Source organism: Crassostrea angulata, chromosome 1 (genome assembly GCF_025612915.1).
Source record: "Crassostrea angulata isolate pt1a10 chromosome 1, ASM2561291v2, whole genome shotgun sequence".
NCBI lineage: Eukaryota > Metazoa > Mollusca > Bivalvia > Ostreida > Ostreidae > Magallana > Magallana angulata.
The window spans coordinates 22,089,638-22,102,032 of NC_069111.1; the positions used below are offsets into that span (position 1 = coordinate 22,089,638).

General features: G+C 31.8%; 1 protein-coding gene across 1 annotated transcript; it reads right to left on the reverse strand.

Moving 5' to 3' along the window:
* Positions 1-7,431: 7,431 nt before the first annotated feature.
* LOC128179795 (uncharacterized) lies at positions 7,432-12,035 on the reverse strand. The gene is made up of 4 exons (XM_052847393.1): positions 11,960-12,035; positions 10,105-10,283; positions 7,957-8,214; positions 7,432-7,524 (listed from the first exon to the last, which is right to left on the reverse strand). Exons 2-4 carry the CDS (start codon positions 10,268-10,270, stop codon positions 7,475-7,477), a joined length of 474 nt encoding a protein of 157 aa, XP_052703353.1. The 5' UTR covers positions 10,271-10,283; positions 11,960-12,035; the 3' UTR covers positions 7,432-7,474.
* Between the last annotated feature and the right edge of the window lie 360 nt (positions 12,036-12,395).

The window sequence follows — 12,395 nt, forward strand, 5'->3', positions numbered from 1 at the left end:
GCGGAAGGGAAACTCAATATTTATGAGTTTGGTCAATGAATTCCATCGTGTTTTCCATTTAATCGGATTTATTTGCTTTTGATCATCGTAATTTTTCAAAAGTTTATATTTCAATATTAGGTATAACAAATCTGGAGATAGTGTAAATTTCGATATATGGAATATTACTGCTCTGTGTCTCTATAATTCAAACACAAGCAGTCTGGCCAATTACGAAAAAAATCCCTTGTCCAAATATCATAACGTTGGTTTATTAGACGTATCTAGTTTATAAATTGCAAGACTGAAAAGACAATAAAAGTACACTGAAATCTAAATAGTGTTTTAAGGTCCTTACGCTCAAACTCTAAAAAGACATTAAGGTATTGGTGGGTAATTTTCATTGAAAGAGATGTGTTTCTTAATCAAAAACACGTGCTCGCAGCCAATAAAATAATAACATTTACAGTTATTTATTTAATCTTCACTTTCCCTGAGCAAAAATGAACCAAACAAACAACAAAAAGGACCAAATAATAAAAAAAAAAAAAAAAAAATCCTAATGATTTATTGTTTTTATAGGCACTTTAATAATGCCTTTCTATTTTTATCCGATTTTATTTTCTAGGAGTAATTGTTGATAAACATTAACATGAATTATTAAATATTTCTTAAATATGCATGCCTTTGTATATATCTAAGGAGTAAAACTCGTACTTGTACGTTCTTAAAATTTATGTGCGATCACTTGATTAAATTAATGAAATTTAGAAAACCCGCTTTCACCATCGATCGCGACATATTGATCAAAATTCTAAGGGTAAAATGTAACTTTTTCGAGTTCCTAGAGTCAAGTTTTAGAAAAATGACCTCTCAGTATGGCACCGGGAATATCAAAAATTAATCATGAATATGATTAATGAATTTTTTAAATTGTCTAGATTTGACATATGCAGATTGTTTATCCAGATACTAGTACACCGTATAATTATATGCATTCTTTGGAGACCATAGTGCGTTTCCGGCTTTCGAATCGTCAAGGTTTTAGTACTTGGGTTAAACCACATTTTTGCAACACCTTGACATCATTATTAAAGTGTCTGAATTTGTTTCCCTGATTATTTTTTGTTATTTGTTCTTTAGTGAGATTTTTTTCACTCCAAATTAAAACACTGTTAGACTTGCTTGATCTTACATATAACTTGATTTCTGGTGAAGCCAATTTTAATACCAAAGTAACCATGCTCAATTTACGACCAGATAAATTGTAGAACTTGCTTCAATCATTACAAAAGTATGGAAGCTGATTCTGGATCTGCTCTTTGATAACGGCTTTGGAAAAAGTTGCTGTTGTTATATATTAAAAAATATTGCTTTTTTCAAGTCAGGTCAAAAATAATACATTAGAGTCTTTCATAATGCGAAGGATAAATGGATCTTCCTTCACATTAAAGCTATGAGAAGCATTTTTAATCGTCGAATTCAAGTAGAAATAAAAACTGCATAGCTTGGTTGTATTTATTATTTTATTCCATTTCTTAGTTTTTTCGTGTTACAAATCGAAAACAGAACACTACTTTCTGATTTCAAGAAGTGCCACGCCTGTCTTACAGATTATAAATAGCCTCTCTGTTGAGAGATCATCATTACTCAGTTATAATTGTCAATGTAGCATGTGCATTGTTCACGCCACAGCTCTGAATATCTTTTAAATCTTTTTGCCATTAAATCTATATAAAACTAATTTTGAACATCCATTATTTAAGGCGTTTACAGTCCAGTATTAATCCAACAATTGTAAAAACATCCAGCTTAACAATAAAGCGGATATGTTTGCTTTTTATCAATATGAATAGAAAATGAGTCATAATATTTGTGATGCAGAGTTGCGGTTTTTCTTAATCATGAAGAAGAAGGATGGACATGGGCAAATTACTGTAACTCATAGATTCCTTGTTCATATCAATTTGAATTATTTTAATTTTCTGTTTTAATCAATTCAAGAAGTTTCTTTTTTGTTGAAATGATTGTTTACAAGAAAATTAACATTTGTGGTTTGTTATCCAGGTGTGAATAAACTGTAAAAACTACCAAAAAAAAATAGATTGGTCTATCAATTAAAGATGATGTATTACTATTATCTCTAACCAACATTTGCTATATTTCAATTGTAAAATAAATATAGACTGCAATTTTTCTTGTCAGATTTTAAAATTGTAAAACTTATTTTTCAGTTTAAAGACCAAATATTTTAATTATTTAATGTTATTTTTTTTTTTTTTACACAGAATTTGTTTTTTCTGGTGCATTGTCTATAATTGTTTACCAGTGTACATGTGGCAAGCAATACAAATAAAACCAACCAAAAAAAAACCTGTTGAAGCCGGATATGTAAATTTCATTTTTTAAAATTTTATTTATTGTGTTACCGATGTAAAATAAGTTATAAGTATAAATTAAGTGTATTATCAATAAGGAGGTTTCATCATAATAAGAGCTCAGATTTATATATATATATAAAATAACCATCTAATAGGAATCTTATTTGTGGAAATAAATTTTGTGGTAAACGATTTTATCCATTGTTTTAAAGTAATCTTTATATATCTGGGGCAAAATTTCTGTATATGTTAACAGAGGACCCGGCTGAACTCGGTCGGAAAATCCAGGGCACATCGTTTATCTTCGAAGTACTAATAGGTACGATGGAAACATAATTAGCTGTGTCGATAAGAGTTATTGCTTCTCCTTTTTTTCTATCCTGAATACATTGTATCTCTTCATAGCTTTCTCGTAAAAACCTGAAAATTTTTAATGCATTTTTCTCATTAAATTGCAGAAACCTTATGGTGTGTCGATACAGGTTTGGCTGTATTGGCTCATAAATTTTTTTTCTTTTATTTGTTTGAATTAACATGCTAAACTTCACGTTCTTGTCTGATCATGAATTATGGACAATAAATTACCGACCAGACACTTTTTATTGTCATGGTTAACAGTTGAAAATTCTTAGGTGGTATTGAATTGGGATTTCCTCTAAACAATTTAGAATCAACTTCGATAGGATTGATGATGACCAGCATTTTTTTTTTAATTAACTGTATTAAATTAATTAACATTTCCTTGCTTCCTGGTTGCTTTCAAAAAAGCAGTTGTAATGAAATCAGGCATGCATCTACAACACTGTCCTAGAAAGTTTACCTGTCGTGTGAGGCTTTTTGTTCACATCCAAACTACAAACAAATAAGTGATTAATATTTTTTCCCTTTCTGATCCCCTCCTATAATAATGAAAAGGAAATAAAAGGGAGAAATATACAGTAATAATGATGCAGCTCTAGTTGGCAAAAAAGAAATTTTGGAGAGAAATTTAAAAACACATTAACTTTAATTTCCACACGTCTTCTCGCCAAATAATTAGGTCACCGTTTGCAAATAATTAGGTCACGATGATTTTAACAATATGACCACAAGTGGTATTTTTTATGCAGCATTGTAATAATATATTATTTATTTTGATTTAATGAAAGAAAAAAAAAAACAAGAATAGTTTTACCCAGGTGCAAGGCATCAGCTTTCCTCCTATTCGGTAAAAAATATATACTAGTATATGAGTGGAGAAATAAGGGGGGGGGGGGGGGGGGTATACATTGGACGATTTCAAAACTAAAAAGAAAGGAATATAAAAAAAGATGCATATAGTTAAAATTAATTATAAAATTCCATGTACAATGGGAAAGTTACTCGAGAATTTTTTGTTTTAAAATGCATTTTCAACGATTTAATTTTACAAATATGACTTTATAATTGCACTTAACAGTGGACAGCGTAATTTTAACCCACAAATATCAACTGGGATTAAGTGTTGACATCTCAAATTGAATTTAAATTGTAAAATATATTCTGATGCAAATACTTCTCAAGTTTCGCAAGCAGCATCCATTCATAACCTTGAATATTTATCTGCATAGTTTGCACACTTAACTAAAACGCAGGCAACATGCTATGGGCAGATGTCTGGAGATGGTTAAAAGAAACACCACATATTTAACATAAGTAATCTTAAAAATTTTCTGACAATCTGCAGATATTAAGATGTTCTTTCACACGTAAATGTCAACATTGTAGTTTGATATTATGTGTATATATTTTTTTCTCTTATGACCAAAGAAAGAAGTTAATGAATAATGAATTTTTTCACCTTCTACTTACTACTTCTAATGCAAAACTGATTTAAAAAATGAAGCTTTTAATTATCTAAGCAGACAAAAATCGTGAAATGTTGAAGTCAATCTTTTTGTGTTTTAACCGAAATTCTCGTCACTTAATAAGTCGACAGCGTCCATGTTATCTTAAATGAACATAACTCTAGACAATTTTCTTAAATGTTATTCAGTGATATTTACTAAATAATTTTTCCTACTTAATAATTGACCAAAACATTGAAAACTTATACAGGTTGCACTTTGAGATGTTAACAACTTTTTGTCTGGTAAAACAATTATTATTTATTTTCATGTCTGGTGAAATGAAAAAAAAAAAATGGTGTAACAATTATTGATCAAAACAAATCTCCTTCAAAAACATCGTTCGATTTCCTGACATGATTTGTTAAAAAATGCGTTCATGTGGTTTATTAAAAACAAAGTTCTATACACTGTCCGATTTTCTAAATCAATTTCATCTTTAAAAAATTACATTGTACATGATCATATACATGTAGTTATCGATTATAACTTAGCCGTTTGAAATTATATCACAGCCCTTGCAATTTAATTCATATTTCTTAAAAAAAAATTCTATTGTTTTCTATAATACGCTCATCATGTATAAGGCTGTGTGTCTACTGAATATTGTTCGATTTCTTTAGTGATTTGGTTTAATATCGAATTTTCCGCTGTATACATCTAAACCTTGTTTGATTCTTATAGTGTGTGTTTCTTATAATTGAATTTGTTGCCACAGAAATCACTACCGAGGGAATTTTTAAAACGAGATAGAATACTGTTTTACTTTTGTATAAATATCACCTCTTTCTTTTTTTGCAACATTATTTCAATTAGAACAAAATTAATACTAAAATTTTGTCAATACTTCCTCAATTTAGGAAAAACAAAAGTAAATATATAAAATATAATTTCTTCACGAAAGAAATTGGTGCGGTCGAATATCATTTAAGTTAATATGATTTTAGAAACGAAGAGGGGCTACACAGGATGGAATAACCTTCATTCTAAATATAAACACGGAACTACAATCGTCTTGATTGACGAGTCCGTGACCTAGTGGGCAAGAACTGGTTGACTACGTAGGAATATATCAAATGTATGCACTTATAAGTAGGGAAGTTCACTGAAATCGGAATATATCACGGGATAAGGGATGATAACTAATAAAATGTATTGTTACGACTTGAAAATAACTCATAGAAGCTGTATTTGTATGAAATATATGAAAGAAATTTCAAATGTCTAAAAATATTAAATATTACTTATCAAATAAAAAAATATTTCTAGGGCAAAATGCTACAAACATTCCCAATATCTCTAAAAAGTGGGACTGGACGTTAGGAGTCACAATGCTCGTGTCGAAATGTTTTGTTACATTTGTGACTTATTCATTATTTCATTGACATAAAAAATCGAAATATTTAAACAAATATATCTAATTCAATTACTGTTATGTACATCAGTACTTTAGATAAAAGAAACAGCCAATTGTCTCCCATGGGAATTTGCGCCTGACATCATCACTATGTATTAAACGATTTTGTGAAATCTAGCACGAAATATTTTTTTACTTTTAATATCACGCAAAATTAATGCGAGTTCAACTTTTAATCAGCTAAATAATGTATTCATATGAACCATGAACCTTCACTGAGATGTTTATTGTAAAATCGCAGTAAGTTTTTGTTATCTGAGTCAAAATGGAAAAGTTGCCAGTCCCAAAAACTAATGGGGGTGGGCAATATGGTCATGTAGTGTTGATGCATATCTTCTATACTACTATATTAAAATAATAGACACAAATTTTTGGGCTTTAATACCGAGAAATCGGAAGAGTACTGTCTTTTGTTTTATATATTTTAAACATCATGTGTACTTGAAGATTACCAATTTGTTTTTATTTTTGCTCAGTCAAGCTTCGCTTATTAATAATTAACGAAAATTTCTTTTAAAAATTGAAACCAGATTGAAACTTAATTAAATGCATATATGAGACTCCTTGACAATTTTTAGTATGGGTTATGGTACCCAGGTGACCGTTAAGGCCTATTGGCCTTTTGGTAAAAATCCTTTTCTAATTTTGAAGAATTCACTGTTTCCAGTTTGATAAAAAATATATATATTCGGATGGCTTTTGTGGACATAGAACCATTTTAACAAGAGCTTTGACTTTGGGTAGTTGTGTTAAACAGCAATGTGACGTAGGCTTGTCTATTTCAGTGTCGGCCACTCAGCCATGACTCTCTGAAATCAACAAGATTTGTCTGGCTTTAGCTAAGACTACGCAATTGGTGCATATTTTGCTTGTTTTGACGCAAGAAATAAATAGCTAAATTTAAGTCCTACTGAAAGTCCAAAGTCTTGTGAAAATTGTTCACAAAGAACACTTCGTTGTCGGTCACTTGCATCCGTGGTTCTTTTAAGCACTTGAAAAAATCACATGGAAAGCAGAGTCTACTACATCACTTTTCACATCAAACAAAACGGGAGAAAACCATGAACATTTTGATTTATAAAGCATGTATGATTAGAGATCATATGCTATTTAATTGCCATTAGGTAACAATTCAGCAGATTCCAAGCAAGTGTTTTCCTGAGTGCAGAGTCATCTACTTGACAGCAGTGTTTGCAATAAGAGCAGCTAAGCCATGATTCATTGACTATTAAAACCTGCTATTAGCAGAGACAATTGGTTATACATGCACGTATATATAATAATGGACTTGACAACACATTTGTAAGTGAAAGATTGTTTCACTGCTCAATATTTCAATTATATTTGCCAAGGTATATTTTTGTTTTGTACAAGTATAAAAAAAGTTAAATTAAGAACCAAGATCTTTTTATCAACTTTTTTTCAATTTAAGTGCGCGCAAGCAAGACTTTTTTTTTTTTTACATTTAATTAAATGAAGATCCAACATTGACCCTTGGACCACTCAATTAAGAAAACACATCTATCAATTTTTTAACCTAACTACTACTGTGCTACTACATTGTATTTGTAAAAGTACGATGTTAACTTCTGATGAAGTTTAGATTTACATTTATACAAATTGTAATTCATGGAACAGTAGTACTTATTGAGGGTTTCACGGCGCAATATGCATGTACATCTATGAATTGTGCGTGTGGTTTTTTTTTCTAAATCGACTTCAAAGAACTTCTTCAATTCATTTTTAAAACTTTTAAAATAAATTATTTCATAGTAGTCAAAACACATCATTTCCCTTCTGATACTTTTAATCACTCAAAGTTACTTTCGGTTTCAATATAAAATAATAGACTCCTCCTTCTTTTCATATGGTGTTGCTGGCTCTGAAATAGATAAAACGATAAGTTTTTATAGCTTAAAGATGATCGTATTCGTCTAAGTATAGAAAACTAAAGATTAATCATCATGTCTTTTAAAACACTAGAATAAAAGAAAACTGGTAAAAAAATATTGACACAAATTGGTCATTTAGAAATAATGTATAAATGCACTAAAAGGCTATTATCTAAAATATATATTTCTATTTGAATTTCTACTCGTTTTTAAGATGACGAAAAAGAGTTCGTTAATGTTATTTATGAGACATCGTCGATCTCTTAATTGATAAGACTCTAAAAATAAAAGCTGTTGCTGTTAGTAGTTTTTTTTTTCCTTGACAATTTTCTGTTTTAAGAGAGAGAGAGAGAGAGAGAGAGAGAGAGAGAGAGAGAGAGAGAGAGAGAGACAGACAAAGCAGAGAACACATGCACACATACGGCATTTTCCGCAGGTAAGGTCACATCCTAGGCGGTCGGCCACTTCCTGCTTTTCGCAGATGCTGAACTCGTCTCTGAGATACCGGCAGCTCGGGTATTTGTCAAAACACGTGATTCCGTCCGCCTTTGTGACGTAGCTCTTGTTACACAGCTCCATGCCGCTGTCGTGATCATACATAAACCCGAAGTTTTGGACCACGCTTCCGCAGTCTTTCCTTCCGGTACAGATTCTCAGGTATTCGGGTTTGTCGTCACCAACTGCCAAAGAAAGAAAATGAAATTATTGGTGCAAACAATCGCCGCTATGGCAACGCACTTTGAAAAAATTATGCACTTTGAAAAATTTGTTCGAAGACCAACTTAACCCACTTTAAATTTTTTTTCAAAGTGCGTTATGAAGTTACATCAAAATTTTTTAGCATCTAGACACTCTAAATAATAGGTATAAATCACAAAATCTGGAATTAAATTTCTGATTTGTTGATAGTATGACGATTTGTTAACACTAGGGAATCTCAAAAACCGTCTTTTAGAACTACCAATAATAAAGTTCAATTACGAGTACATTATTTAACTGATTACAAGAAGAAGGCCCCCTGTCCCTCATTTTCCCATCCAAAACATATGATATTCAGCAACTTGGAGTAAACATTTAAGATCGGAAAAAGAAATGCACTTTATTTTAAATTAAGTACAGTGATATTGAAAAAAAAAACGAGCTGACCAAACAATAATTTCTCCATTAGTATGTTAAAGAATCTTAAAGTCTTTCAACATAAACCATCTTTTTAAATTCTAATAAAATAAAGCCCTTCATTAAAAAAAAGTTAAATATCGACGATATCAACGCGCTTTGAAATTTTTTTTTTTCAAAGTGTGTTGACTTGGTCCCAAATTTAACTCAATTTAAAAGTGCCTATTTTTTAAAAGTGCATTTCGGCGCATTTGTCCTGACCATAACACTTTTTACAATTGCTTTTCAAAAAAGCTTGCCTGACTAAACAAAATTTTTCATCAGGGAGCATATGTATCAATAAGGCTTTCTTAACATTTTTTAAAAGTTTCGTTGCTATTATTAAATTCATACGTACATTCAGATTTTTAGATATAATGTACATATTACTGCTTAGAAAGCATATATTCTAGGTTTATAAAAAAAACCAACCAAAACATAACAAAACAAAACCCACAAAAAAATGCATACCTCATGCATGAAAGTGTTTTTATGAGTGAGGGATATAAATCAAACGACAAAAATAAGGAAGGGAGGGACATTAAGGAGAAACCGCTGATAGTAATTTTCAAGTTATTAGAATATAGTTTTCCATGAAGAATCATATGGATAATAATTGCAATTTCTCAGAAATACATTTTCTTTCTGTAAAGTCTTTTGGTTATTGCTTTATTAATGACATTTGCATCAATCCCCCCCTCCTCTCTCTGGCCATGTTTCTACACGATAAATTAACTAAATATATGACCAATGTCATTTCGTCCGAACAAATCCTAATTCGTCCGAATAAATTACTCTTCCGTACGAACAAATAACTAACCAGGATTACACACATACATGGTGAACCTCCTTTTTACTGAAAACTCTTGCTCACTGTTGTTTGTTTTTATCCCATATAACATTTTCATTAATTAATTATATTGCTAGTTCCCATTGCCTGCACTTTCTTGGAAAATGCAACTTTTAAACGTTAGATATGCCTGACTGCATGACTTCAGGCAATTATAACTCTAGAACCCTTTTTGAAATGTATAAATTTCCGGTAGGATGAAGAGGGTCGCTCATTAGAACCATTTTAACAAGACCTTGGACTTCCGGTAGGAGGTGCTATCTATTCCTTGCATCATATGAAGTTAAAATGACGCTGGTTTCAAGTGAAATATACATAGATTGCGTAGTCTTAGCTCAAAAGCCAGCCAAGTCGTGTTGATTTCAAAAAGCTATGGCCGAGTGGCCAGTAATGAAATAGACAGGGCGACGTCACCATGCAGTTTGACACAACTACCCAAAGTCCAAGCTCTTCTTTAAATTGTGTACCAGTGGGAATTACTTAAAATGTTTCTTCTCTTGGGGGACACTGTGTACTTTAACGTTGGCCAAATGTCCAAAGATAATGTTTACAAACTTTTACAAACCAGCACGTTTGCGGCTATGTATAAACCTGTCCATCTGTCTTTGTTCCATGTTAGCTAGATAGTCTGTAAACATCTGTACCAGATTGTCGCTGTGAAGGGACAGACTGCCACGACTTTCGATAGCAAAGCACAGCAGAGCAGTGAGTATCAGCAGAAGAAACCTCATGGTCACCTGATACCTGCAATCATATAGTGAAGAAGGTAATATAAGGATCGAGTGCAAATATCTGATGCTGTCGTAGATCTCTTCTTTTTATTGCAAGTTGTATTTGCTTGTACTTTTATGAGGGGGCAAATTGTAAAACGACTATCGTAATATCGAACCTTCGCGCTTTAATGGTCGAACCCGGAAGACTTTACAACTTTTATTCTATGTCAGAAATTCATTTCAAACTGTTTTATTTTGCGAACGTGGTATATTGCTGGAGTGCATCGTCCTCTTCCTGTTTGCCGAGCAAGAAATAACACGTAAAGCACTGTAAACATTTTGAAGAAACTCCCCGACAACCAATATTATATAAATAGTGCCTGTTTTGGAGGGTAACAGTTGAAATTGACACCCCGAGAAAACCATTGTCAACCGACGCGAAGCGGAGGTTGACAATGGTTTTCGAGGGGTGTCAATTTCAACTGTTATCCTCCCAAACAGGCACTATTTATTTTGTTATACTGAATGTCTTTTTTAAAATTTTTAAGAAAATTTTACTGCTTTTACATAGGAATAACGTGAATTCTACAGCGAACCGTACGCGCATAATTTTCGCGCATGTAACATTTTTTAATGTTACCCGTTGCCAAGTGCGTTGCTAACGCTGAGGGTAATAGTAAATATAATTAACTGCGTCTTAACCAATCAGATTTCAGTATTTAACATGAAAGTATAACAATATATCTTAAATACTCAAATATCAGTATGTTACACTGGGTTATTTTTTGTATATGCGCGGATCTTGGATCTTGACGGGGTATCGGGGGGGGGGGGGGGGTCCAAAAAACACCTCCCCCCGCCTCTGCAAAATTTCTTTAAATTTACATTATAAAATTACCAAAATTTGTCTCAGACCCCCCCCCCCCCCCCCGTTCCCCGGCAAACTTGTGTAACTGTCGGACCTCTTTTGGATTTTTTTCTGGATCGGCCCATGCCATTTATATTTTTATATTACCGAAACATCTCAAGCCGTATGGAATCCACATTATCAAACAGGAACGTGCTTTGAGTAGATATATTTACTTCCTTATTATCCCGTTCTTTTACCTCGCAACATTGACTGTAAGTTCACATTTTCCGGATTCGAGACTTTATGTATACCTGTTCGTTTTGTTTTGTATCTAACTAAAGATGCACATCTATTTAAAAAATAATAAATATAAATTATGTTTGATCCGTTAATATGGTCCTAAATAGGTATTACAGGTCTCCATTGCTTTTTTTTCTACCACAGTTTACAGAAATACAATATTGAAACATATTGACAGAAAAGGAAGATGTCCACAAGACGAGATACATTTTGTTTGTTTTGTTGTTTTTTTTTTGTCGGCGAAAAATAATGTTAATAAATGGCTAGATTACTTCTTCATCATCACATGTAAGTTTAAGTAGAGGTTAATTCCAAAATAATATGTATATAACGTATAAATTTGTTTTTGCTGATTTTAATTTAACATTTGCGTTATGCGTTTATAAACTGATACCATTTAAACTATATTATAATACCGCTATAACAGCATCATTAACATAGGTTATGTTATTAATTAACTCAATTTTGATTAATACAATAAGGTCACATGAATAAAATTAATATTAAGCAGCAGATTAATCTTTTAAAAATTAAGAATCAAAACAAAAATATCTTACTGGAAGTGTCAAAGCCCAGACAAAGCATTGATCAGGGCAAAGCCGTGCATCTGTCGCCTGCTTCAGCTTTCGCGCGACATCACGCCATCTTTACATTAAAACATAACTTAATTCACTACACAGAATTATGCGGGTGTTTTCATATTTGGAAATATACGATTATAGCAACAAATATGTACATGTCGAAAATGTTGAAATTGTATATGGAGCTTCAAATACGCTAAACTCGCATTGCAAGAAAGATAACTTAAAACAGATATTTGCACTTGGTTAAAAAAATCACTGATTGAATAAAAACCTTAATTCAAATAAAACTAATGACATGGAGTGAAAAAAATTGATAACATAGAATGTGACCTTATTGTGCGAAGATTTTAAAGTATTAGAAATTTGAGTCTCATTTGAGGTGCCTGTGTGAATAATTAAAAGTATACAA